At 50.3% G+C, this 27,595-nt stretch overlaps 1 protein-coding gene across 1 annotated transcript in view; it reads right to left on the reverse strand.

Annotated features, from left to right (window-relative positions):
- Positions 1 to 27,595, reverse strand: part of GRHL2 (grainyhead like transcription factor 2) — a 481,294-nt gene that overhangs the window by 225,192 nt on the left and 228,507 nt on the right. The window contains exons 5-6 of the mRNA XM_085605159.1: positions 24,636 to 24,691; positions 21,302 to 21,458 (exon numbers count right to left, since the gene is read on the reverse strand). Coding sequence (XP_085461285.1) covers positions 21,302 to 21,458; positions 24,636 to 24,691 — 213 coding nt within the window. The remainder of the gene's footprint in view (positions 1 to 21,301; positions 21,459 to 24,635; positions 24,692 to 27,595) is intronic.

A 27,595-nucleotide genomic window follows, 5' to 3' on the forward strand; every position in this document is an offset into this window, starting at 1 on the left:
TCCATCCCTACCCTGGACAGGTGCACCCCGTCCAGGGTACTGACTGACTGAGCTGCCGAAGCATACATCTCTCAGCTCGAGGACTAAATTTGTGAACGTATCCCACCTCCCTGGCTCCAAGGAGAGCTGAGCGAGAAGAGCAACACCTCAATCTGTTTCTCAGGCTGGAAAATATGGCATGGGTAACAAGGCGTTGGTGAAATAGGCGCTCGTGGACCTGCAATCCTAATAAGATTTTTCAATTGGCCAAATTAGGTGCCTCCCTGGCTAGGAATTGTGTTCCCACCAGCTGCAGTACAATAAGCAGGGTGAATGTAACGTGTGAGTTAACCACTTTACCTACGTATATAAACACAAGCTGGCATCACCGGTGTCTCAATTTCTTCCTTACCCAACTTATTATCCTATTGTTTATTACAAACTGACCCATATCTCTAGCAACATCTCCTTGTTTTTGCCTTTCTACTTGCAAATTATGTTACATTGAATTCGACGATAGCGTCTCATACTAGTCCCGCTGTGTACCCAATCTTTTCTTACTCTCCACTGGGATCGCGTAACCACTTCCCTTGCCTGTTGGATAGAAGCTAGCTTCGGGACTTTATCGCTGCTGAAAGGAGTTAATAGGTTTGCCTACAGTCCATGTTATACCGTTGTTGCTGTACTATAGGTAATTCGTTGCACCGACATCGTGGCTTGAAAATGAAACGGCTTATTTAATCAAATAATAAGTTGTGAGCCCCAGTGATGATTTCGTTCATATCTTCATAGCAGGCAGTGCCTCTATCACGCCAATACCTGGGTCACGTCCGCCCTAAACGACGACAATACATCTGGCTTTTCCGCCAGCCTTGCCCATTAACCCTTCAAATGACTGTGCCGAGCAGCACATCTCTGGTCATGCTCATTTCAGAAGGTGTTAAGCCCTTTCCATTACTAGAAAGTTTAAGTGCACAATTCAAGAAGTATGGTCGCTCTCTGCTCTCTCAATCATCACCATGTAGCTGAGGGCATGCCGTTCACGGAATCTGGTTGAGGTATGCACAGGTCATTGCCACTCTCCCACGTGCAGTGCCATGAACCATTTGAAGTAGTTCATCAGATTCAGCCAGCCACCCCCTAGGTGGAGGCTTGCACTCCCACACTTCTGCTAGTGTAAAACCCAGCCACACCTCCAGTTCAGTGAGATTTAGTGATTCACGACACTGACAACCCCAGGGGCGATATACTGTGTTGTGTAAAAGCGGCCCACTACCACCAAGAACAATTAGCTTGGAGTAGATGGGTGTTAACCTAGGCAGCCAATCTCTTGACTTAAGCGTGGAACTCACAAAATACCTTCAAGACGCTATGTATGATACACAAAACCCAGGCCTACAACTTGCCTCAACACAGCACCGGCTGCTGACTTTTCTATAATACTAAGCTGCTACTATGACTAATTTGCGTGAAACCTTACCCCCAGCTGTTTTTAAATAGCAAGGCAAAGATGAGAGACAGCAGCATCTCTTGACTCAAGCGCTGAACCTACAATAATAACATTGGTCGCTCAATTTCTGTGTTACACCTTTACACAAGCTGACCATTGCATCATGGTTGAGACTGGGTTTTAGGCTGAACCTTGACATATTTGTACACCTGCTGCCAGGGAACATATATCTACATGTATACCTTCCCTTATCCTGTTGCCCCACATGGGACACCGCTTCGTCCCTTTGTACCCACCGGCATGGAACTAATGCCCACGAGATTCCCCCCTAGTACCGGATAATCCTAATAAATGCTGCATTATGGGCCAAAGATACCAGGGAATAAATGCAAAGGGGGGGGGCTCTCGAGTCCGCGTGAACCCATGTCATTGCGATTAGTAACAGTTGCTCTGTTCGAGCTAGACCATGCGACTTTAATCCTTTAATCAACTAATCGGCAAAGCATGCCATTCCCTAACTTGGACATACACACCACCGCCTCTAGTGTCCTTCAACGCCAGCTATTCCGAATCTGGCTGACCGTACGGCTTGCTGTCACCTTGTGAAACATCCTGTGTGGTTACACAGCTGTTTTTGAATCTCTCAGTTTGAGCAACAAACACATTATGTTCTGCTCCTAAAAGATTACGAAACCAATCCAACATTTGTTATGTTATCCAAATTTGATGGGCCCCGTACCACATTGGTTCCCTGGCGCTACTCTGAAACCGGTTAGGGTGGTATGTTGCTCATGTACCTGTCTAACTAGCCATGTTGTAAAGACTTTGCGGGAAGTCATGAGGTCTGTGCGGACCTAATCTCTGGAGGTAGGGGGTTCCAATATAGGTGACCTGGTGCGCTAAACCTTGTTCCACCAAAGGGTGTCCCTGTAGAGGATCCCTGGGGAAGCCACATGTAGTTTTATTCTTGTGGGTCGTGACGTGGCCAAGGTGAACATATCCCGTCAACACATTAACATCGCTGAATGTATAAGTTAGAGCAGTATTGGTGGGTTACCTAACAAATTGACTTTCTAGATTTTGCACCAGGACCCCTTGATGTGTCATTGGCTTGCCTATTCGGCAATGTCCTATTCGCAGGAGTAAAACTCTCAGATATCATTCACCCCCACACAGTGCATCTCATGAGTGACACCAAATATTTACCGCTCCCCGTGCTTACAAAATTGGACCCTATCCTTGGTTCCCCAGGACACAATGCACTGGAATGTCATCTGGCCCTGGTGCCTAACCAACGACCGTGTATTTCAAATCCAACCTTTACCAATCTTTGACCACATGTGAAAAACTTAATCACAATCAGCCTGGGCCTACTCCCTAGTCAAATGGCGAGTGGGCCGCAAAGGAGTACATTAGAAATATAAAGCCATGCATTTTCAACATGAAGCCAGGAACCAAAGGAAAGCTTGGGGACAGTAGTGTGAATAGTGATGGTGGCCTCTGGGGAAAAAACTAATCTGCCGGGCTACCCAGCTTGCTCAGGCACTGACTATGGCATTCAGCCCCGTGGACACCTGGTCGCTCCGCCCTCACTAGCATCAATCTAACGCACATTGTGAGTTACCTATCTATTCTACAAATGTAACGTGTATGTGGACGTCCAGGCATTGAAACGCTACGCATGAGCCCAGGTACATTACATATTCATCGCAGCCATTGGGTCCCTATATTTACTACAAAAAAGGGGGGGGGGGGCACTACCTCCAACAAGCCCAATTATTGGTTGATCCCCAACCTGCGGATAAGTAAACAATGCACAGGAAACCAGTGCGCCATGGGCCCGAAGGCTTAGGAGCGCTTGACATATCGCCGCATTTGCACTTACACTCATAGGCGAGGAGGAATATAATTGCCCCCATCAATCATTGGCCCCACATAGTTATAACATCAACACACTCCGCTGCGCAATGTGCTTGTTGTGGGTGGAATGACTCAAGTGTTGTAGGACTCCCGCGGTGAGCGGTGATGCCGACCTGGCGAAAGCGCCCTGTGTAACAATGTTCGTCGCCGCCTCCACCCCAGATTCTCTCACTGTCCCCCTCTACCGTGACCAAGTCTTCATAACCACACTCTCCGATGCACTGAATTCACTGTTGACTATTGGGCTTTAAGATCTACATTGCAAGTCACAAAAGGATGCCTCTTTTGAACACAGTAAACTGCTGGCCCATTTGCATCATACGCACTGCACTCTGCTATCTACTTGGCACACGTTCTTCGCAGCAGGCCTCTTAACACTCTGAACTAACTACACCGAAGTCAAAAGACCTCTCAAATTGTTGCTCAGAAGAGGTCTAAATCAATGAAATGTATGTGAATTGAATAGAACTGATACACTACACAAATTCCTGGTCTCTCTCCAGGAAGATCACAAACTATCTTGACATTTATGTGTGGCCTGGCGTGAGCGAGATTCGGACAGTTAAAACTGGGCTCTACAAGGGGGCAGCTACCAACTCAAAACCCTCAGTTAAGCGCGGGGGGATGTTCAATGGGACCAAGCTCCCGGATGTCGAAAGGCTCTGGGCTCGAACCTGTACTCTCCGATCTAAGGCAGCAGCACACTCACTGCAATCAACCTAACCTATGGACACGGCAGACTGGCGTAATTACCTCATTACCCACGCAGAGTCCCTAATGCATCAGTACCTCTTTTGATGACTGGCTAAGAATCATTTCCCCCATTCTAAGTCTTAGGGATCGGGGAGGACTGGGCAATACGGCGCATGTAGTGACTGCCCTCTACAGCGTCCCTTACTGAAGCTGAGTCATCCCGGTCCTCAGGATACAGTATGCTGAACACGGACATAAACATTCGCCTTATCCCTCCGTGCAACCAAAAGTGTACAAAGAACGGAGAAGCCCTAAGATGCCAGGCATTATCGTAACATTGATAACATTCGTCCACTGACGATGTGTGCTGCCACATCACGGAGCGCGTTGCTTGGCGCCGCATTTAAACTCGCAGCACGCCGCCGCATCTGGGACCTTAAATCAAATATTTGTATCTGTCAATAACAAGGATGCCTCTCTCACAAGCAACCACCCACTGATCCCCGTGCATGACACGAGCCCAACTATAACCTGCTCGGCACTCATCTCCGCAGGCCCGTGCACAATGCACCCCTGGCTCGACCATCAACCTTCTAAGCAGCCAACCCCTACATGCTGCCTGTTTATTTAGCGCGAATTCGACCAGAAGGTATTGGCCGCTTTACGCCCGCGCGGTATCAAATCTCACATCCCGGCACTAGGAGCTTGGCATCATGCAAGATATATAGCGCGCATTCAGCCGGAAGGCCACAAGGTGTTGGAGCGCTACGCGGGAGCGCCGTATATAAATCCCCCATCGCGGCACTGGGGGATTGGCATGCTGCATGTTTCGAAAGCGCGGAATTGACCAGAAAGGCATCGGCGCGTTTTGCGTGAGGGCCGTGTTAAAAACGCACTTTACAGCACTGGGGGCTGGGCACCACCTCCACTGCTCGAATGTCCCGATCGTAAAGAAGAGATTTGCCAACTTATGACCCACGTGTCTATCGCTGTTCCCGCAGCCAGATGAGACCGCTCGCAAACAAAGGCGATCCTGTAGCTCTCTGACGCAGTGCTCATTCCACGGCCATAACAACCCTGTCCCGTCGAACTCCACTGCCACATGGACCCCAAGTCACTTCCTCACCTCCGAGGCAAGCGCGGCTCCGATGGGGAGGCAGCCCGCAGTCGCCAGCAAGTGCCCGGCGCAGCTGCATCCCGCCACGCACAGCTCCCTCGCAGGCCCGCTCAAGGCCTCCAGGCGCAGCCGCCGGCCCCTCGCCGGCACGAGGCGCACCCCGGAAGCACCTCCGCCGAACCCACAAACACAAGCCCAACAGCACAAAGAGACCTTAGGAACAGGGCTCCACAATGTGCGAGAAAACCACTGCCTCGCTGCGCTAGAATGAGAATGACCAACATGTGCACAGTGTAAACTCAAAAATCTGCCGGGTGTGCCCCTGCACTACAAAAACATGGCGGGCTTGATTTACCTACAGCCAATTCATAATTGCATGGCAGAACACCCTTGGGGAAAACAATGGATAGACTTGTCCAACAAAAAGATGCCCGACCCACGACAAATGCAAGCTGCGCCGTCACACCACTCAACCGTTTCCGCAACCAAGAAGGGCTCCACGTGGCGAGTGCTTCCGCCGAAGCCAACGGCGACCAACAACGCCACGGGGTGAGAAACATTCTCCGTGTGGGCGTCCCAAACAAAATGCACAGTAGGCCCCATGACACGCATCGAGGATGTGGGAGTGGGCATTTAGCTGGAGTATATTTACAGCCTCATGTTTGAAACCTCTGTGCTGCCTGTGACTCATTCGGGATTTTACAGGCTTATCAGGATGCACACCTAGATGCCTTTATGCTATTTCTGAAGAGCTGGCACACAACTCCCACGACCCTGCCTGTAGCCAACACACCCTGCCATGTCTACACTAAGCACCGGGCGTTCATCTCACGGCGCATTCCACAGCATCTACACTATCACAGGTGCTCCAGATCCTCTGTCGATCCCTACCCAAAGGCGCCAGCCCTCTCCGGAAACGACGCCCAGCTGCTCAGCAGAGCCGGGTATTCACCACTAAAACACGCAGATAAACAATTAGCTCGCGGGTCCTACAAAGTCTCTCTGCACCGACCCGACGACCACCCCTGCAGTCAACAACAGGGAAGAAATCATCCCCTATAAATATATGCGAACCGGGCGATGTGCCCACCAAACTCCGGACTCACGGAAACCCCTGCATACCCGAGGGAGGCGCCAGACACCGCTGCCCAGGGAGCGCACACAACCACCGGCACCTAGCGCGGGGAAAAGGCAGGCCGAACAAAGCATACACGCCTCCCCGCGCCAACCACCGGCAGCGACCACACGCTCCCCCGGCCCCAGACACCTCACCTCGGGATCCCGTTCCGCACCACGCCCCGTCGCACCAACTCTGCCGACCACAATCAAAACGCGACGCCGCCACAAAGGAGACCACGATCTCGCGTGGCAAAATGCGTGTCCAGGCAGGAGCGGCGCAGGAAGCAGAGGAGGAACTGGGCGAGAGGGCCCCCTAAGTAGGGGGGCAAGCCGCGCCCCCACCCGCCCCCAACGGCCCGCCTCCAGCTCGACACTATAGGGGGTCATAACCCAGTGGGCGTAGGCCTCGCGCGCGAGGCAGCAAGGGGGGGGGGGAAGGCTCCGACGGGCGGCCACTAAAATGCTGCCCTGCTGATGTCCCACTGCTTGGGACGCGGGCAGCGGCATTTTTGCCCTGTTCTGGAACCCCTGCCAGAATAACGACATATGGGGCAGTTTCAGGTGGTAAGTTGGGGATATTTGCCCTACTTGGGGACATAAGTTTTGGAGTCCTAGCAACCTCTTTTAGCTGGGTAGTGCTAGGGTGTCTAGAATTTCTGTGGGCAGGGACCGAGGTAGACTCTTTGGTTGCAATTACTAATTGACATTCTGAGGAGACTAGTGGATGAATTTGGGGGGCCACCAGGTCCTTATCTGCTCTAGTATTAACCGGGATGTTCAGTACCCCTGATCTCAGAATATTATTTTGGAGATTGGTCAGGGCCCCAAGGCTGCATTCAATCCTGGAGAGCTGCTGTTCGATCTTAAGTATTCTATCCTCCACAGGATGAAGCAAAAGCCTAATGGCATCGACAATTTCATGTGTATTTAATAAACCTGGGGTCCCTCTCTTGTCTACTTCACTTGGCCCCCCTATAGCATCCTGACACGATGGTATAATAAGTGAAGAATGTGGTTGGAGAATGGCCTTATCTAACGAAGCCAACTGTAAAGGCTGTTCGGGAACAAATGAGGTGGTTTTCAATGGGCCATGATGGTTTATTGTTTTTTGATTTTTTTTAGTGATCTTGCCCTTCCCACCCTTAGAAGATGTACACCCAGGTTTGATTTTAGGAATTGCCCCAGGGTTTCGTGCGCGCAGCTGCCTAATACCGGGCTCTGGGACAATACTAGTAGGAGACGGTAACAGTCGAGGAGAAGCTAACAAGGAGTCAAGGGGCAAGGACTGCTCCTCCATAGAGACAGTAACAACTGATCCACTAGATGGCAAGTCCTGGGTGATGAAATCCACATCAGATCGAGTAGTGGTAGCAAGATCGGGATTGTGCTGGACAGGAGAGCGGACATTGGCAAGAAAGCCCATGGAGGACCTCCTAGCTGCTGCGAGGTCCTGCGAAACACGGCGTTCCAGGAGCATAATTTCTTTATCAATAACACAATTAACCTTAGTGACAAATTGGTCCATCGTTCCCGTTAGATATTCATTACCCACTCTGCTTTTACGGTCTTTAGAAGGCATAGCGAGAGTCAGGAGGGCAGTTAGCAGAGGAAGGCCAGACGCCGCAATAGTCAACAAATAGCCGATAGGGAGGACTAGGTTAACAAAAAACAGTGCAATCAGCCCATAAGAATGCAAAGACCACAGTACCTTGGGATGAATGATGATGGTATGGCGGGTTTAAGGGGGGTTGCCCCGCCCCGTCAGCTCCGGTCAGTGACGGGCAAGGACGGGCCCGGGCTTTGCCCGGGCGCTGCCCACGCGCGTCCCGCGCTGCGGTGGCACCCGGCGGCTTATGAGCTGTTCCGGCCGTCCGAGGTGACGTCACCCGCAGCGCCGGGTGCGTGGAATGCTGGGTAGTGTGGTTCCTTGTAAGCCGTTCCCCTCACGGCGTCGGTGCGAAGGAAAGAGTAACCAGGATTCTCCCACTGTCAAGTGCTTTCGCCACACAGCGGATCAAGGTAGAGTTGGATGGCAGATTTCCGGCGTTTGGAGCGCGTCCCGCGCTGCGGTGGCACCCGGCGGCTTCTGAGCTGTTCCGGCCGTCCGAGGTGACGTCACCCCAGCGCCGGGTGCGTGGAATGCTGGGTAGTGTGGTTCCTTGTAAGCCGTTCCCCTCACGGCGTCGGTGCGAAGGAAAGAGTAACCAGGATTCCCCCACTGTCAAGTGCTTTCGCCACACAGCGGATCAAGGTAGAGTTGGATGGCAGATTTCCGGCGTTGGAGCGCGTCCCGCGCTGCGGTGGCCCCCGGCGGCTTATGAGCTGTTCCGGCCGTCCGAGGTGACGTCACCCGCAGCGCCGGGTGCGTGGAATGCTGGGTAGTGTGGTTCCTTGTAAGCCGTTCCCCTCACGGCGTCGGTGCGAAGGAAAGAGTAACCAGGATTCCCCCACTGTCAAGTGCTTTCGCCACACAGCGGATCAAGGTAGAGCTGGATGGCAGATTTCCGGCGTTTGGAGCGCGTCCCCGAAATACCTAATTTGTCACGGTGGATTACCATTGTGCCTTGAGGTGTGATGGTGGTGGGAGTCATCTCCCCTCTGCTGGGCTCAAAGACTGCCTATGGATTCTCACCCAGCTTGCCTTGCACATGTGTTCGGCCAAAGGGCAACTCTTGGTGATTCCCCGAGCACTAGGAAGTGGGAAATAGAGGCTATGGCCAGATCAGAGGTGGCGAGCACCACTGCAAGGTCGTCCTTCTTCCCCTCCACGCAGCATGACCTTCCGGCAGCAAGATCAGGCACCCAATTCAAACATGGCAGATGTTTGGCTGCCTCTTGGAAGGAGCAGAGGTGGGGATACCACCGGCTGGCTGACGGGACCACGGCCTCACCCTGCCTTGTGATCGGAAAGGGGGACAGGAAGCTGAACCTTGGCAGAGAGCGAGTCCTGATGCCAACTTTTACCAGACTCCACTGCCGATTTAACACCCGGCCCTCAAGACCTGGCTGTTTGAATAAGCCTCTGAGGCCTGCAAGCGCCTGGATACCCTATCGGGTGATTAGCTGTGCTTTATAAATCCTGATTGATTGATTGATTGACCACTGATGTTGTTTGATGACTTAAAAAAGTATTTGCCTTTCTGAAGTTCCAAGAGACTATTTAAGGTGTGAGCGAGAGACCTGTAACTCTATTTGCTTTATTAATTATTCTTTTGTATTTTAGTGTATACATTGGTCGTGTTTTTGACGACATGCTGTTTCTCGCATCTTCGACAGACTTTGTTGTGATGAGTCCACTGAAGGTGCTACGGGTGGTAATCAACACCTTAAAAATAGCAAGAAAACAAACAGGTAGAAAACCAAATGACAGGCGAAGTTCGTTCCAATCTAGCAAACTCATTTCTGTGTCTTCTCCAACAGTTGCCATCTTGCTCTCCTGTACTTCCAACATGGCCGGCTTTTAGGTGCAGGCGCCTGTGATGGTGCATTAGGCTAGGGTGACCAGGCGACCCGGATTTGCTGGGACACTTCCTGTTTTACAACAGTTGTCCTGGTAGATTTCGGTAAAATTGGCCAATGTCCCGGCTTTTTTAGGGTAAACTGAAAAGAGTAAGAGGCCCTTTTTTAGGTGTTCCAAAGGAAGGCTAGTTAGCAGCTGTTATGAGTGAGCAATTTAATGAACAGGTATGATGCTTATTTTAAAAATTACATTTTATTTATATTCTTAGTGCCTCTCTTATGTGTTTCTATGTTGATGAGCGCAGTGAGTCTTTTCCACTTTGTTGATGTAAAATTGTAGTCTCTCGTCTATTTTTGCGAAATGTCCCGGTGTTTTGTCGCACAATGTGGTCACCCTACATTAGGTGACCTTTCATTAGGGCTTCAAAGTTGATGCACATTTTGCAAAAAGGAGGCGAGGCCACTTAACAGGTTTGACAATAGCTAGAGCTCCATTTCAACAACAAACCATTCATGAGGCGGAAACGCTGTGCTTCCATTGTGAGCAGGGCACCCGATAGCCAAGTTCAAATATTCTCATAATGGAAGTATTGTCCTGGCTTTCTGCAGGACTGAAAAAGAATCTTGTACAAATCTGGATAAAAAAAGTGCGATCTCGGCGCTGGAACAGTTTAGAAGTCATCACCGAGTTGCCGGCATTCGCTGTAGGCTGAAACACGAGTGTTATTGTGCCACAACCACAAGACATACTCAACCTAGGGCGTGGCAAGTGCCTCATACATACAATGTCAGCCAGCATCTAAAACATGTAAGTGACATGGAGAAAGGGCCAATGCAGAGTGAAGTGCCCGATGAGAGAACTACGAGGACAAACACGTGAGCAGAAGACAGGGGAGTGGTCAACGTGTTTTCCGATATCACAGAGGCCGTGTTGTATCTGTCTTGTCACAATGGCGCCTGGATTCATCGGATACTTATCTTTGCACTTCAGATCGCATTGCCCCTTCGAGCAAGTTTCATCAGGCTTGAGGGAACAGTGTCGAGCCGCAGCCTTCGGACATGCCAAATCCGGTGCGGATTGGTCTCATGGATCACAACTTCTAAGGGGGCCACAACACTTGTCACTTTGACAATTAATATGGAGGTTTACTTTGGAAAGTTGCTCGTGTCTGTGCGTGTGACTTCAGTTCCACGAAATGAAACATCTCAACATGGTTGTGCCATGTGGCTGTCGTCATTCGGAGCCTTTTGTCTCGGGTTAGTGAATTTCAATTCAGTGGTTTTGAAAACATAGGAAACATTGTGACTGACAAGTAGGTCTGCTCCAGTGATTTACATATTTGTAAATATTCCTGGCTTTGCTGGGACCAGGGAGAGGTCAAAAATACAACCCAGCCGTACTAGACTTGGTGCCTAAATTCTAAACCCTCCCTGGCCACGGGGCACTAATACCCCCTCAACTTACTCAAGAGTATTTTTTGTTTTTTTTATTCTTCCCATCCCAGACATACAATAGGGCAGGAGAGGGTTCCTTGTGCCCTTTCACTGCACCCATCTTCGCCCAAGGGAATAGGAGGGGAAGGTTTACTTTTCACCGGGGTCGCTAGCTAGCTGCCCCAGAGCTATCCTGCCCTCCGAGGCTAGCCTAAGGGCAGAGAAGGAAATCTACCAGAATATCCTAACCAAACTATTGTTAACCATATCACATTGAAGACTTGGCCTGTTAATGTGTGGTGGAAACAGAAGTAAGACTAACATTCTATCACTACACACATCTTCAATATCTTTTACAAAAATATCGCCCCATTGGGACAGTATTTTTCAATGTTTCGTTTGCAGTATTTCTGGTAGACGATATTTTTGCTAACAATATTCTGACATGCTATTCAGAAAAAGAGTCCACATTTGAACCCCGACACCCACCCCTTCCGCATCAAAGTGCAGAGGGGATTGTTTGGTACCCTGGGCGTTGCCCAAGAGTGGTGATCTAACTTTGAACCAGTGGCGGCTGGTATTAATGGGCGAAAGGGGCGTTGCCTCACCAGCATCCGGGAGAAGACGAGAGAGTCAGAAAATGTGTACACATCATGTGGAGCAGCATTAAATTAAGCGCTCAGTACCTGCTTGCTTCGTGCTATGTCAATTCTAGTGTCTTTTTTTTTTTTTTTTTTTTATTTATTTTTTAAAAAAAATTTTTTTTTTAAAGACCTTTATTCAGAGACACACAATACACGGCTGACAGCCTACAACCCAGTGGGCCGGCAGCGGAAGGAATCTTATATGTGTAACCAATAACACAGCCCTGTGCCGTCAACCCGGGGGTACGGCGGCGTTAATAAACAGTGCATCAAATTTGTAGGGAAGAAGGACGTATGCCTTAGGTCTTATTTTCTCTTAGAACCACTTTGAACACAAGCATGTGCCCCAACAGGCGTAAACTTGTCTAACAATCAAAACTCCCCCCCCCCCCCACCCTTCCAAGTGACGGTCCACACTGCAAGCACCTTTGTCCACACTGCAAGCATCTTTGACCTTACTTCCCGGTGGTGCGACCTACGCATCACTGTCTTAACCTTCGGAGCGTACAGAGCAGTGGTATATTACACATCCCCGGGGTCTGCCTGCTCGATAGAAGGAGGCACACAGATGCCCCCTCTGAAATCATTCCACTTGGTCCACACCTCGACCCACTTACGGGGGCACCCTCTTGCCACATAGACGTTTTTTTCCTGTAGCATGCACCAGTCCATGTCTCTGTTCCAGTCTGACAATGTGGGCGGAATGGGACTTCCCCAGAGTCTAGCTATGTTCCTCTTCGCCACCATTTTGCCGAGCGTCACCCAGAGCCTCCCTTTTGGTGGCAGGTCCGTTGGCTCCCATATATTCAGGAGGCATCTCTTAGCCTCCAGGCGAATCTCCACCTCCCACACCTCCTCCATACACTGCACCACCCTGCGCCAGTACCTCTGAACCTTCGGGCAGCCCCACAGCACATGGAAGAAGGTACCTGTGCCCCCACATCCCCTCCTACAGAGCGCTGTGTCAGCCCTCCCCATCGCATGAAGTCTCGTACAGGAGATGTATACTCTATGCAAAATCTTCAATTGGATAAGCCGCAGTCGGGATGATATGGCGACCTCACGCGGGGAAGCCAAGGCAGAAAGCCACTCCTCATCATCTATTTCTAGGCCTTCTGCCACCCATTTGTCTCTGAGGGGGATAAGCATATCGGGGGGATTGTTAATGAGTTTTTTGTAGGTGAGGGATATGGCGTGTTCCGGGAGGTGGCCGTCCAGCAGCCTGTCCTCAAGCGGGGAAGCTGGCGGCAGTTTGGTCTCAGGAGGGATGTTCGACTGTAGGGAGTGACGCACCTGCAAATACCTAAAGTATTCAGTTTGCGCCAGTTCATATGCGTCTCGCATTTGCGCAAACGTACGGATCCCTGTAGGGCCCCAGATGTCCTTAATTTGAGAGATGCCGATGAGGTCCCAGTTTCGGAACCCCTTGGTGCGTCCCAGATTGCCCAATATTTCGGAGGCCCATAGTGGCGTGGCCATTGTGAGGACACCCGACCAGCCGAGCTTCTTCTGCGCAGCGCGCCAAATCTGTACCGAATGGAGCGTGGGTCCGGTAAGGCCACGCAGACCTCTCCTCGAGTAAAGCGCTATTTCGTAGTTCCCTCCGGGAAGCAGCCATCTATCCATGCCATAGGCTGGATCGTTCCCGTCCCCATACGTCCCTTGGTTTATTGCGGACAAATGGGCCGCCCAGTAATATTTACGGATGTCGGGAAGGGCTATACCGCCATCGTACCACCCCAAGGTGAGCTTAGCCAGCGAGATTCGGGGCGCCCCGGCCCAGAGGAGGTCACGGAGAGCGGCCTCGATGGCCGAGAAGTAGCTGCTCGGGACCAGGTCCGGGTAGTTTTGAAGCGCATACAGGAATCTAGGAAGCGCCAGCATCTTAAAAAGGGTTGCCCGGCCCAGCAAGGACAGTGGCAGGTGCTGCCAGGATTTAGCCTCTCTTTGGAGCCGCTGCAACGGCGGCTTGAGATTGTGCTCGTATAGTTTGGCCTTATCAGCGGTGATGTAGACACCCAGGTACTTAAACCCGTCCTCTGCCACCATGATAGGACATGTGTCCGGGAGCCTTGGAGGGTTCCCACGCAGGACGTATAGATGCGAATTGGCCCAATTAACCCGGAAGCCGGAGTTGCGACCGAAACTAGCCAGAATGTCGAGTGCCACTATTATCGACCCTCGCGGCCTGGAGAGATAAAGGAGTATGTCATCGGCGTATAGGGATATTCTATCCTCCCACCCCTCCGTCCATGCTATGCCCTTTAATGCGGCATCCTGCCTTATCCAGGCCGCGAGTGGTTCGAGGGAGAGGGCGAAAAGAAGAGGCGAGAGGGGACAGCCCTGGCGTGTCCCCCGTTCCAGCGCGAAAACTTCGGACAGTTTGTTGTTCACCAGCACCCGCGCGAGGGGTTCAGCGTGGAGCAGCCGCACCCACGCTATGAATTGAGGCCCGAAGCCTAGTTTGCGCAGGACCGCGAACATGTACGGCCACTCCAGGGTGTCGAAAGCCATGGTGGCGTCCAAAGAGACCACCACAGCGTCCTCCTGCAGTCTGTGGCGCTGCCCCAATACCCCATGCAGTCGCCTGATATTAAGGGCCGTGTTGCGATGGGGCATGAACCCCGACTGGTCGGGATGGACCAGCGAAGGGAGCACCGACTTAAGCCTATTGGCCAGCGTCTTCGCCAATATCTTGGGCTCCGCGTTAAGGAGCGAAATCGGCCTGTAGGACGCACAGGAGTCTATGGGTTTGCCTTCTTTTGGTATTGCCACTATCGTGGCTATACGCTGATCCCGGGGCAGCTTTCCCACTGCCCTGCTGTGATCGAACATGCGTTTCAAGTGCTTACTAGTGACGTCCGGCTGGAGCTTGTAAATCTCAATTGGGATCCCATTGGGGCCGAGCGCTTTACCCGGGCGGAGGTCCCCTATCGCTCGCTGCAGCTCGTTCTCGGTGAGCGGGCTATCCAGGGCCTCGCGATCCGCCTCCGATAGGGTGGGCATGAGGATATCGGTAAGGAGGTCCACGGAGTCCTCCTCCGGCCGATCCGACTCACGCTGGTAGACCCGCTGGTAATGCGCGGCGAACTGGTGGACTATTTCCCGGGGCTCTGTAATCGCTCTCCCGGAGTCGGTGCATAGCTCAGGCACCACCCTGCCGGCCCGTTGTTTCCTTTCGAGCCAGGCAATAAGCTTCCCGGCTTTGTCGCCCTGGTCATAAATTCTGCCCAGCCGGTGCCTAGTCATGGTCTGAGCTTCTTGGGTCACCAACGCTTTGTATTCAGCCGCCTTTAATTGCATTGTGTGTCTGACCTCCCGGTCTCCGCTTACCGGCGCCTCCCACTCCAGAACCTCCAACTCTGCCTCCAGTGTCGCGACCTGCTGGCGCTGTTCCCGCCGCCTGGCCGCTATGGCCGAGAGCGCCTCACCCCGCACCACAGGTTTAAATGCCTCCCAGAGGGTGACCGGGGAGTCGACCGACCCAGCGTTTTCCTCGAAGTAGCGTGAGATGGAGGTGGAGATGTGCTTCCTGGTGACCTCATGTTTCAGATGCCAGGCATTTATTGGGGGTAAGAAGCCCACCCGACCGCTTCCAAATGTGATGTGGGCCCAGACCGGTGAATGATCAGAAATGCCTCTAGGGAGGAGCTCTGCCTCGAGTACCACCATATCCTGTTGCAGCAGGTTGAGGATGTAGTCCAGTCGCGAGAACGAGTGATGCGCCCCTGAGAAAAACGTAAATTTGCTATCAGTGGGATGGAGCAGGCGCCAGACATCCGTGAGCCCGAAGGCCTCAAGAAAGTCCGCCAGCCACCCATGCCCCTGGGGCAGGTCTCTGGGGGGCTGCCTATCTCGGGAGCCTGAGGCCACTGCATTGAGGTCCCCGCCCAGTACCAGCTGACCCTCTGGAAGTGAAAGGAGGAGTGTGCCCAGGTCTGCGAAGGCCCGGGCCTGGAGGCCTGGCGGGACATACACTGAGAGTAGGTTAATCGTACGGCCTTCCCACCGCCCAGATATAGCCGTGAAGCGGCCCTGCGGGTCAGTCTTGGTGAGGTCTATGTGGAGGGGCAATGATCGACGCAATAGTATCCCCACCCCCCGCGAGCCGGAGGTGAAACCTGCGTGTGCTGCTAGAGTGTAACCACATCTGTTCAGGGCATGGCATACGTTCCCCATCAAGTGCGTTTCTTGCATGAACACCACATCTGGTTGGTGCCGTTTGATACATTGTAGGACTATAGTGCGTTTGAGCCTGTCCCCCAAACCATTGACATTCCAACTAAGGACCTTTAAACTTTTCTCCCATCTCCTAGCCATAGCCATGCCTTGTCAGGGTGCTCCGTCCCACTACCCCGGCTGCGTGCTTGCTGACATAGTTCGTGTGACCGCAGATGATCCCCAATTCCCACCCCTCCCTGGTTCCCTCCCCACAATCGCACCAAATAGCAAATAGAACAACCCTGGAAAACAGTGCAATCCACCCCCTCCCCTTCAAATCCAGCCCCAACATCCCTACCCCCCGTACCTAAACAGACCCCCCCTCCCTGCCCCCTGCTCCGTGGGCTTTGAACTACCCACCACCCCAATTAGCAGAGCGCCTGTCGCCCAACCCTACCCCGGAGAACCCGGGGGAAACCCGACTAGGGAAGTTCGTGGGCCAGCCCCCTCCTAGCCACCTGTCCATGGTGTCCCCGTTGGTGTCACCCCGCAGGCCACAGCGCCCCACATAAACTGGAGCCAGCCCTGAAAGGGCCAGGCAGGCGTAATGTCTCGTGGCCCAACAACCCCACATGCAAATGAACCCCAAGATATACTTTACAGTCCGGCGTCCTCCTCCAGCCCTCGCGGTCTCATCGACCTGCACCGTCCCTGGGTGAGTCCCAACGGGGGCTGTTCGATCTGGAACGCCAGGACCGCTGACTCAGCTCACCACCCTCCGCACGTTCTGCAGCTGACCCCGGGGAGGGGTGCCCGGTGCTCCGCCATCGATCGTCGTCCCGCCGGGAAGCTTCCGCCGTCGCGTCCGCGTCCAGCCACTCCTGCACAGCAGCCGGGGAGGTGAAGAAGACGGATTTGCCACCAGAGATGATCTTCAATTTGGCGGGAAAGAACATCATGTACCGGATCCCACGATCCCGTAACGCCGCCTTGACCCCTTGAAAGGAACGCCTTTCTCGCTGGACCTGTAGCGTGAAGTCAGGAAAGAAGCGGACCGTGGCCCCCTCATACTGTAGATCACCGTGCTGTCTCGCTGCCTGGAGGATTGCATCCCGGTCTCGGAAATTCAGTATTTTGGCTATAATCGTCCGTGGTGGGGCCCCAGGTCTGGGCCGCGGGATCGGGGCCCTGTGCGCCCGCTCGATTGTGAAGAGCTTCGAGAGGCGTTTGGGTTTCAGGTGCCTAAGGATCAGTTCCTCTAGGAAGAGCTCCGTGCAGTCCCCTTCAAGGCCTTCCACCACCCCTACGACGCGGATGTTGCTTCTCCAGGCCCTCCCTTCCTGGTCGTCGAGCCGCTGGGCCATCAGCCGATGTTGATGCACAAGGTCGTTCACCCTGCCCTCGAGCCGCTTTTCCGAATCCTGCAGGGCCTTTATGTCCACCTCGTTAGCCTTGGACCGGTCCGCGGTTTTCCCCAGGTCGGCTCGGAGGAGGTTAACTTCTATCGTGATTTTGTCCATTTTGGTCTCCAAGTTGGCCCCCAGGGATTGGATTGCGGCCATTATGGACGTCAAGGAGGGTTCTGCCGGTCCTGCGGCCTCCTTCGCGGCCCCTTCCAGCTGCGGCGGCGCCTTGGCTACGGTGTATTGGTCCAGTTTGTTGGTCTGGGTCGCGGAGCCGCCTTTAGGCCGCATGGCGTAGCGGTTAGCTAGTGGGCCGGCTGCGCCCCCGCCTGCCGCAGCCCTTGAATACCGTCTGATCCGTGCCAGCTCCAACCCGACTCGCGCGTCCGCGGTCCCCAGGCCCCCTCCAGGGACCAGCACGGAGGCCCTCGCCGCCTACGAGCAGTCCAGTCACCGGGCACGAGGCGCTTTGCCACACACCAAAAGGCAGCTAGTCCACAGCCACAGTTGCGGCCTCCGCCCGGCGAGCCATGCAGGGCCCCTCAGAGCCACGATCTACTCTGGCACTCACTGCGGTCTGTCGATGGCCAGGCACGATGCAGCCGCCTCTCTCCCGGCCCCGGGCGTCCTCTCAGCTGCAGCCCCCGCTGGGCGAGCGCACCCGCCCTCGGGGCGTCGGAATCCTGCCTCCAGTGCGCCAAGGGTCCAGCAGCGGTCCGCCGCCGCGGCGGGTTCACTCCCCTCCTCGCCTGCACCCCTCCGGGCGCATCGCTGTATAGGCCCAAGCCGGGGCCTCGGGTGGCGCCAGGAGCGTAGACGGAGCTCCAGAGGAGAAACGCCGGACTGCTGCCGCCCGTCGCGGCCGTTTCCCAGCGCCGCGCGGCGTCTACAGGAGTCAGCTGAGCCACCAGGTGGGCACCGGGCCACGGGGAAGCCGGGGGGATCCCAAAGTCGATCTCCCAGCACGGATATCTAGCGGATTTTACAGGGGACACCAACGGCCCCGGCGGAGCTCCGGAATCAGGCGGCCATCACAGTCGGCGCCTGGCCCCGCCCCCCCTTTTTTTTATTTTTAAGGAAGGGGTGCCGGTGCGGTCAGAGACAGTCCTCCTGCGCATGTGCTGGCCAGGGGCGATGGCTATTGCTCTCCCTCGAGGCACACATCAGGAGGGTGATGAAAGCATAATGCGAGTGGCCGGAGGAAGCGGCAATGATTTACTTTTGAATGGGGCGCTTATGCTGTGGCCCAGGCGTTTTCAGCAGAGCGCCATTGAACTCCATGGTAAGGGGCAGGGCTGGCCTACAGGGATGAAGGGAAGTGGGTGGTAACACTGCTGAAGCACTCCCTTAATGTTTGCGCCTCCTGATTGGGAAATGGAAGCTGGGGGTGTGGGCTGTGCAGCGTCTACGCAGCTCGTGCAGCGCTGGCCGGCCGGCACACCAAGGGTTAATGTTGTGAAGCTTCGGACAGAAATACAACGGAGCCCCTGGGGGGAGACTTCTCAACTGTGCCGGAAGCATGCGTGGGCCCTTGGGGGATGACGACGAGGATATGGTGGACGAGATGGAGAACGAGGAACTGTCAGGTAGGAGATTATGTGCCCACAGTCCGGGGAGGTGGGGGTGGGGGATGCCCAGCTCTGACTGAGCGGGAAGAAAAGTGAAAAACGGTCGGCTCACTGGGCCGGCCCTTGGCACCCTAGGGCCTCCCCACACACCCAGACAGAGTCGAAAGGAGAATGTGCTTAGAATGGAATGGGACTGGAAAGGGGCACAAGTGATGTTTTCATATGTGTAATGCTGAATAAACAGCCCGCTTCGACTGCGGGGACAACAGAGTCGCCGTTCTTCCTGGAAATATGAATATGCTCTTCCTACCGTGAGCTTTAGACGGACAGGCAATCGGGCACATCAAGAAGTTTTTTTGTTTCTTATGTTGAACGATGATCTTTTTTCTACTTGATTGCTTTTTATGGTGACGGGAACCAAGCACCGGAAATATGTATTCTCAGTCTTTTGCATTAGTATTTACAACGGAGGAAGCCTCATGTTGTCCTTTAGACACGAAACATAGGAGGGTACGTCTGATGTTGCTGGGAAAGGTTGCAGTTCGCACATTTTCTTTTCATTTATGTTTTTGAAGCCACTCAGCAAAGCTGGGAAGGCGGTCTATAGGTCCGGTTGTTGCCTTCAGATCAAGACACCATTATTGTAGTCTAATTTTCTCCTCTTCCCTTTGCGTGACCTTGCCCAACTCACTTCAGCTTGGGGGGAGGGGCAGCAGTGGATGCACTGTGTACATAAGGCAACAGAGCCATTGAGAGAAATAATTTGGACCAGCTCCCTTTCACAATTACGTGTTGGCAGAATCTGCTGGAATATCTTTAATAATTTTCACTTTTGAGCATAGGATTGCAGTTTGCAGGTAACACCTGCTTTGTTGTGTTAGCTTCTGTGTTCAGTTATTGCCGGATTTGGATGCCACATAGCAAGGACCTTGTGTCTCTTACGTCTGGTAGTTAGGTTGAGAATGTATTGAGATGGGGATATTGGCTTGTGTGTGCCATTTTTCCTGATCCATTTCTTGTTAAAACCCTGTGCTTGCTTAAATATTGATCTGTGTACCAGTGAAATGTAGAGACACGGGGTACAGGGATATGGGGCTTTTCCCGTTAGCCCTGACACCTGCTGATTCGCCCTACCACTCTCAAATGTCACCAGCCGCCACTGCTTTGAACATCGTGCTCCTGCCTTCTCCAAGGGTGAGGCTGGTTGTATTTTGGCTGCTTCTTCACACCCACCTTGCGGCTTGCCCAAGAGCGTGGGTGGCTAAACTCAAGGCACCATTAGTGGCTTAAAGCAGCTGCATTGTGCATGTTTGTAAACAGGGCAACATCACAGCTGTGAGCTATCACAGCCCTCCTGCATATCAGAAAAAAAGGCTATGAAGGAGGGCTGGTACACCTTGTGCCCTGTTGTGGCCCTGGGATGTGACACTTCACTACACCATCCCTCCCTCCTGCATAAAAACCCTGCCCCCTGGATCATAGCTGAAAACATAAGTGTGCAGATTTACAAGCCCCTTGCGCCGCCGGTGCATCACGTTGCGTGACGCACCGGTGGTGCAGCCTGCTAAGTGATATTTACAAGAACAGGTAAAGTCACCCTGCGTGACTTAACCTGTGCTTGTAAATATCGCCCCTGTTCACGCAACACTTTGCGTGTTAGGGGCGTGACATGGGTGTTGCTGTGGGTGTTTCAACACAACACCCATGTCCACTGATGCATATCCAGATTTACAAGAAATCGTAAATCTGGAAATGAGTCAGAATGCTACGCCACCCTACGGGTGCAACATTTTTTTTCCTCTTTCAATGCGTGCTGCATTCTACAGCTCACATTGGAAGAGGAAATCACCTCAATTGATTGTTTTTCTGCAGGAAGGTGCCCCTTCCTGCACAAAAATAATCTCCCCACGATGCAGGCATCCTTGCACCATGGTGCAAGGGTGCCTGCGCCGGTTCATGGCAGCAGTTTGGGTGCCAGTGCAGGGGGAAGCACAGAGATGCGACATATTTTTGAAAATATGTCGCATCCCTGTGCTTCGAAACTAACGCAGCACGGCGCAGCAAAATGACTTGCAGCACCACGCTGCATTAGTTTCTTCTAGATCTGCCCCAGGGTTTGTTTACACTCAATATTTCTCATCTAAAAATCATTTAAATACGATTCACAAAGATAAAGTACTATAATCTGTTCAAACACATCTCAAATCACCTAGAATGCAACTTTAATATGACACTTAAGTAGGTTAGGTTTACAAATTGGTCCAGAAGTAACCATTTGTAATTAGTCAACTGGAATTTCTAACAGGAAATTAATTTGATTTTTTTTTTTTTAGATGGTGAAGATGTGCTCATACCCGGACTTTGCTGATTGGATGTCGGAAGCACTTGTTCGCTCCCGTCTCGCTCAGGGTAATGGCGTAGAACTGTCCTTTGTTTAAATACGTCATAGGCCCCTCCCCTTGTTTGTGTCGCAGGGACTTGGTAGCTTCCAGCGTGTATTGAAACGTGCTGCTGTTAAAATAAAAAGAACAAAACAGTACTCTAACTTTGCACTTTCCAGTTCTGAAACATCACATTTGAATGGACCACTATTAACTTGGGCAAAGGAACATCTCTTATCTGCAGCACCCACGCACCTCCCAAGGGGATTTAAAGGCATATCTCCAACTACAATATCATTTTCCAGGTGGAAAGCAAATGTCCGCAAAACTTGCAAATGATCTGCTCCGCAGACAATGCCGAGGAGTACAAAATATGCAGGAGGTCTGCATGTGACCATCTACAATGTGCATAGAGTTAAGTGCGCACTCCGAGGTATGTTTGTGATTCCACTGCAGTGTGGAAATCTGCAACTTGCAGGGTGAAGAGTGTGATTCTCTGGGAATTTTGCCAAAGAATAGAGTTTTAATTGTAATCATGGGCCGTATTTACAATCTATAGGTCATGTGTAGGAACACAGCTGTTTCTGTTTGCAGGGTAATATAACTTTGGAGTATTAAAATCATCAGCAAAGTGCCATACTCATATATACATTTTACTAAGGGTCTCTCAACTTCTGCTAAAGCGTGTTCCTTAATCACTTGTAATTTACCTGAGTGACTCTCCGCCCTTTCTTATGTGTTATGCATCCATTTGTTTATTGGGTCATGGAAGAATATACTTTTCAGCTTACATACCATCTCTTGCTTTGCTATCAGTCATAGACTGTCATTCCAATAGGCGCGTCATGATGTTGTACGCAACCGCACACAGATGCTGAAAGCTGCTGCTACTCGTTGAACCAGCGCATTAATGCTTGCACTACCGACAGAGCGGTTTCCTGGAAAAACCCATGCCATTTGTGCGCAACATTCTGATAGCACATTTCTATTACAGTCACAGTGCTTTATTGCCGTGATGCAGTGGGTATAACTTCCGAATGTGCATCAAACTGTTAGAGAGCGATTTTGCTCTTTCATTTGTAGGGGTGCATTATAATCATGGATAGTTCGCACCCGCATATACTCCTTTGTTGTGTTAACATTTGGTCATTAGATTGTGTACTGTAATAACGTGCAAGGTGAAGTGTTAGGTATATTTCAATGTGAACATGAAGAAATCAATGTTGCAACTATGCATAGTTAGACGAAAACCTTAACGCGCAGAATTGTACGTATCGCTAATGAAAACATTTGCAATTAATGTTCTTATGTAATGTGTTGATTTGAATGTGCTCAGTAATAACGTTCATTTATGCATGTGCTTTTCTGAACTCATGTGCCATTTCTTTTGTTGATCGAACTCTGTAGGCCTGAATTGTATTTTTCCCCTGGAAGCTCTCGCAGTAAACTCTATAGTGAATTTCATGTGCATGTGGAATTTGTTCTTTCTCAAGCTTCTGTAGCGGGTGGAGAAATTCATCCTTGGTAGTTAGAATAATGTCTTTGTTTTAGGAGTTAGGCTTAGGGAGGAGAAGAAATATTGAACGGTGATGCTGATGATGAGGGGCAGTGTTCTTTCTCCTCGGAGAGAGCCTGGGAATCAAGGTAATCTAGTGAAGGCCAGGGAGGATCGCTGCTGCATGGAAAGTTACCTACAAGGAGGTGGCTTTATTGGACGGGGTGATGCCGAAGTGTACTCTGGGACACTACCTGAAACTTTTGTATTGAAGTTAGGGACAAAGTCCGGAACTTCTGCCTTGCCTTGAGAGAGAGAGAGGATCTTAGAACGAGCTCTGTAGCTTTATGCTCCTTGACCAATCCAATGTGAATGGACTTCTTATGAAGCCTTCGTGTGCTGACACCTTTGCAGAACTTGCCCGGGAAATGCTAAGACGGGACATCATGTTAGTGGTAGTATCAGGATAGACAAATGCTTTTCACTTACAAACCTCCAATGAAGGGTAATTTCGACGTGGGAGCCGTCATCTTCTATATCCTGATTTTGGAACTGATTATCCTGTGCATGCTGCACCGTGTCAATTTCACCCGTATGTTTGGCTTTGTATTAGTTCCAATGTATTTCTCCACCCCCGTCTTGAGGTGTTTGTATGTCCAACTGGTTTTGGCTTTGTAATAAAAATACTAAACTTTGGATCAGGAGTCTGTGATTCTTCGGAGTCATAGTTCATTGGAATGGTAATGTGTAATTGGCTAACAACACACACAACACACACACACCCTTGCGCTATTGTTCATGGTGCAAGGCAGCCTAAAGTGCTACATCCCTCGGAGAGCGGGGGGAGTAGTGGGGATAAAGTGACATTTTAGTAATATGGCTCTGTTCTGGTCATTCCTTTCCACGCACCGCAATGCAGCAAGTCTGGTTGCTGTGCTGAAATGGGTGAAAAATTGTAAATGTGCACCAAATAATTCACGTACTCCTGGGAAGATGTGAGGGCTGCAAGTATTCACAAATGCATAGTTATGCAAGCATTTATAAATGCAATTGTACATGGTGTATTTGCACGTATTTTTGGCTTTTATTGATGTTTCCCCCCTCTACTTTGCGAACCTTGTATAACATTTCCTCCCTTCTCTGGTTGACACCTAAACATTGATAGTGATTTTATTTATATCACTATGTTTCTCTCTGTAAATCTGTAAAGTGCTTTGTTACCCGCAAGGATCAAGTGTGAACTATAAAATCTATCTAAAAAAAAAACGTGTGAATGCAGGGAGATGCATTTTTACATGCTAACCTTTTTTTACTCGAACATTAGGTCTGCACTTGTAAATCATTCCGGGTGTGCACCTAGCATGAGCTTGGGTGGGCAGATGGCTTTGGGATCCAGGACAGTGTAAAATGGTCACATGAATCCCATCTGATGGCATCTCTTTACAACATTCAAAAACAACAGTTGATGGACAGAATGCAGAACAATGTCATACATTCACCCCAGAACAGAGATCTGGGCCTAAATCCAGCGTTTTTTTGCTCCCCGTGCCATTCCAGTTTGGACCGAGCCATATGCAAATCAGTCTTGATCCTGTGCCTCATGGGAACAGTCCAGCCCGAACTGCCAAGCCAGGTCCTCCCTGGACTGGAAACAAGCATCCTAGGAATCACCATGCCATTCCAGTTTGAACCTAGCCATATGCCACGTCTCTTTACAACATTGCATCAGAAGTCTCTCGGCCGTATTCTAAACTTGACAACACTTTTTACTCGTATGCCCCCTCATCTGGTAAGAGAGCTCTCACTGCTTACCTTCCAGTGTCCTCATACATGAACTCTTCGGCTCCAACCGATGCGCTGCCATACTTCTGAGGTTTTAGAAAGAAAACAATAACAAAAACAAATTATAAGGAACAATATATGACATTCATGTACACCCAAAACAGTTAGCAAACTCAGAAATAGCAATTTCAGAAATAACTAATCACAGTTATTATTCAATAGAAAGAATATCTTTTTAGTTGAAGACTTTATATGTCATCTACTTTCATTCCCTTCTTAACACGACTTAAGAAAAATGGACCTCCAAGGTCTGACATTTGAATTGAGTTGAATCAGGTGTGAGATGGGAGGTGGAGGGCAGAACACTATAGGAAAGCAAGTGCAGTGGGGTGAGCTCTTATAGTAAGCGGACGGCACAAGGGTCCAAATCAGACAGGACTGACTCAGACTTTTATCCTTCTGGACTGGATCATAATGGCACCGGGTAATAAATATAAAATATATTTCAGTTTTAAGTGTGTGTCATTTTTACGCTAGACTCTCTGTATAGAAAAAAGACTATAGTCCCCCAAAAATGGAAGAAATATGAAAACATATTACTGTGCGCTAGACCTAAATATTGCCTTTTGCACGAGCACTTTTTATGGTATGTTTAGGCATTTTAGCATATTCCTGTTCAGACAGAGACTCCTTTATTTCCATATCTGTTAATCAGGGGTTGTTTTTTGTTTATATTAATGGCAAGATCTCCTAAAAAACTTCTACTCAACAGACAGTCTCTGCTTCACAGCACTGGAGTGCTTGTTAACACCCATGCTGCAAGGGAGGAGGGGCCTCAAACAAAACCTCCGGATCACACCTCCTAATGCTGGGCTTCTCGCAATGTCAGTCCAATTGTGCATTTGAAAGACAAAAATGAGGTCTAGATGCAAATGGTATTAACTTAAAAATCTGTTCAGTATTAATTTCCTTATATTATAAGCATTGATTTTGTGCCCTTAATCAATTAAAGAGAACCCCCGTTTAGTGACACAATATTGTAATATTATTATTTATTCACAAATATGACTTGTAACTCTTCTGTGGCTTAAGTCGATATATTAATGAGACCATTTTGATAGGTTTGTTTTATCTATAATTGATTACGGTTAACGAATTCCCAATGTATAATATTTTGGTAGCCCTGAAGAAGCGCCAAAATAACGATAAAAGTCACAAAACACGCATTGGCTTGTCTTTTTCCAAATTCTTTACTTGATGGATTAAAATATTTGAATCTGATATCGAGATGAAATCTTTCCTTTTAATAGAAGGAATTTAATGAAGAGAAGAGTTTTAATGTTCATAACATTTACTTCTAGACCTCATTTTTGCCTTTAAAATGTAATATTTGATGTAATCGCTTGGGGTAGTATTGTTCCAGTTATTCTTGTCTGTAGCATGCAGTCTGTGTTTTTAGATATGCTTCTCCTCATTCTGTTATGACAGACTATCTTTGTGCCAGGGACGATCCTGGCAACAAGATGCAAACCTCTGGAGAAAGCGCTGCAGTGTCCAGGACCACAGGAGTTATGAAGGACTGGCCAGACAGCAGCATAACATGTGTACCGGCTCTTCCAATGTGAGTCAGGGCAACATTGCCAAACATGCATAGACACTGAGCTCACCAATCGGAAGGGCCCCTGAGTGCAAAGCAATCTGCTGGATGTGAAGGCTCCAGTGATAGTGTGCTGTTAGCTCCTTGCCTATCGCTTGTCACCTTCACACGGCTGCTACATTGTCTGACCTTGGCTTCCACATGGTACTATGGCCCCACTTTGCCCACTTTGGCTAGCTGACCTATTCTTTCTCGTGCTGCTGTGCCTGAAGCCTTCTTTGGTGGACTGACCAATGTCTTTGTCTGTTCGTGGCCCGCTCTCCATGGAAGAGCAGAGTGGTGGCTGCATGGCACCCACCATTGTGAACCTCTGGCATTTTCTTGTCCAAACTTTCAAGAACAATGCCATATTTGAAGCCAAGATAGAATGACCGCCAACTACGTAAATCCACACGTATACAGACATTCAGCTGAACCTGCTGTCACCCCTCCAAGTAGAGGCTGATCACACTTCCCTTATTAATTGAGGTCTGCCAGTTATAAATCTCTAATCTGGCGAGGATCGCCTAGCAGGAGTGCTAGGGGACTTGAAAGGGGGAAATGATTTGACCAGCACTGATATACAATTGGAGATGTCTCTATTCGGCAATAAAATGTTCATTTTTTTAAAACAAGGCAATACTATTCTAAAGGGGTGAGTTTGTGCGAATTCTTTTGATAGCAGCAGATTAGACTGCATGTGTTGAGGGGGTTTCTCAGGCAGCAACCTCCCAAAATCACAGCAGTAAAAAAAAGTGACATAATCCACCCGCTAACATAGGAAGAAATGTCACATGATCCCTGGCCTCCATGATAGACCATTTGACGTATTTAAAAAAAATTTAGAATGGGATTCTAAGGGCTAAAAAACAAGCATTGACAATGTCAACAGGTCTAGCTCTAATGTGCTGTGCTCTGCACTCCCAGAAGAGCACCTCCCACTAGCAGTCATGTGGGCTTTACCTCTGGTGTGCTAGGGAAAGGAACTAGAACCAAGGAACACTCTCTGCCTGCTCTTGTGTGATGAAACATGGGAACAACCAAGAGTGCATGAAAAGAGGACTGAAGCATGTGAGGCGGCTCGTAAGATTGAATCTGAGAGCTGAGATACTCAGGAAAGTGCTTTGTACAGCATGCAAAGTATCTTAAGCAGGTTCTGGTTATTGAGTGGTAACCTGTAGAGGAAGGACAACTTAGATTTAACTGAAGCTCGCTGAGATAAATGAAGTAACAGACGTGGTAGCTTCTTTTTGCTCAACTGAAGGTGACAGATAATATATTTAGGAAGTCAGGCAAGACTGCATTCATATAATCCAAATGGGATGAGATAGCTGTGAGGCTCAATAACCTTCCC

This window comes from Triturus cristatus, chromosome 5_1 (genome assembly GCF_964204655.1).
Source record: "Triturus cristatus chromosome 5_1, aTriCri1.1, whole genome shotgun sequence".
Lineage (NCBI taxonomy): Eukaryota > Metazoa > Chordata > Amphibia > Caudata > Salamandridae > Triturus > Triturus cristatus.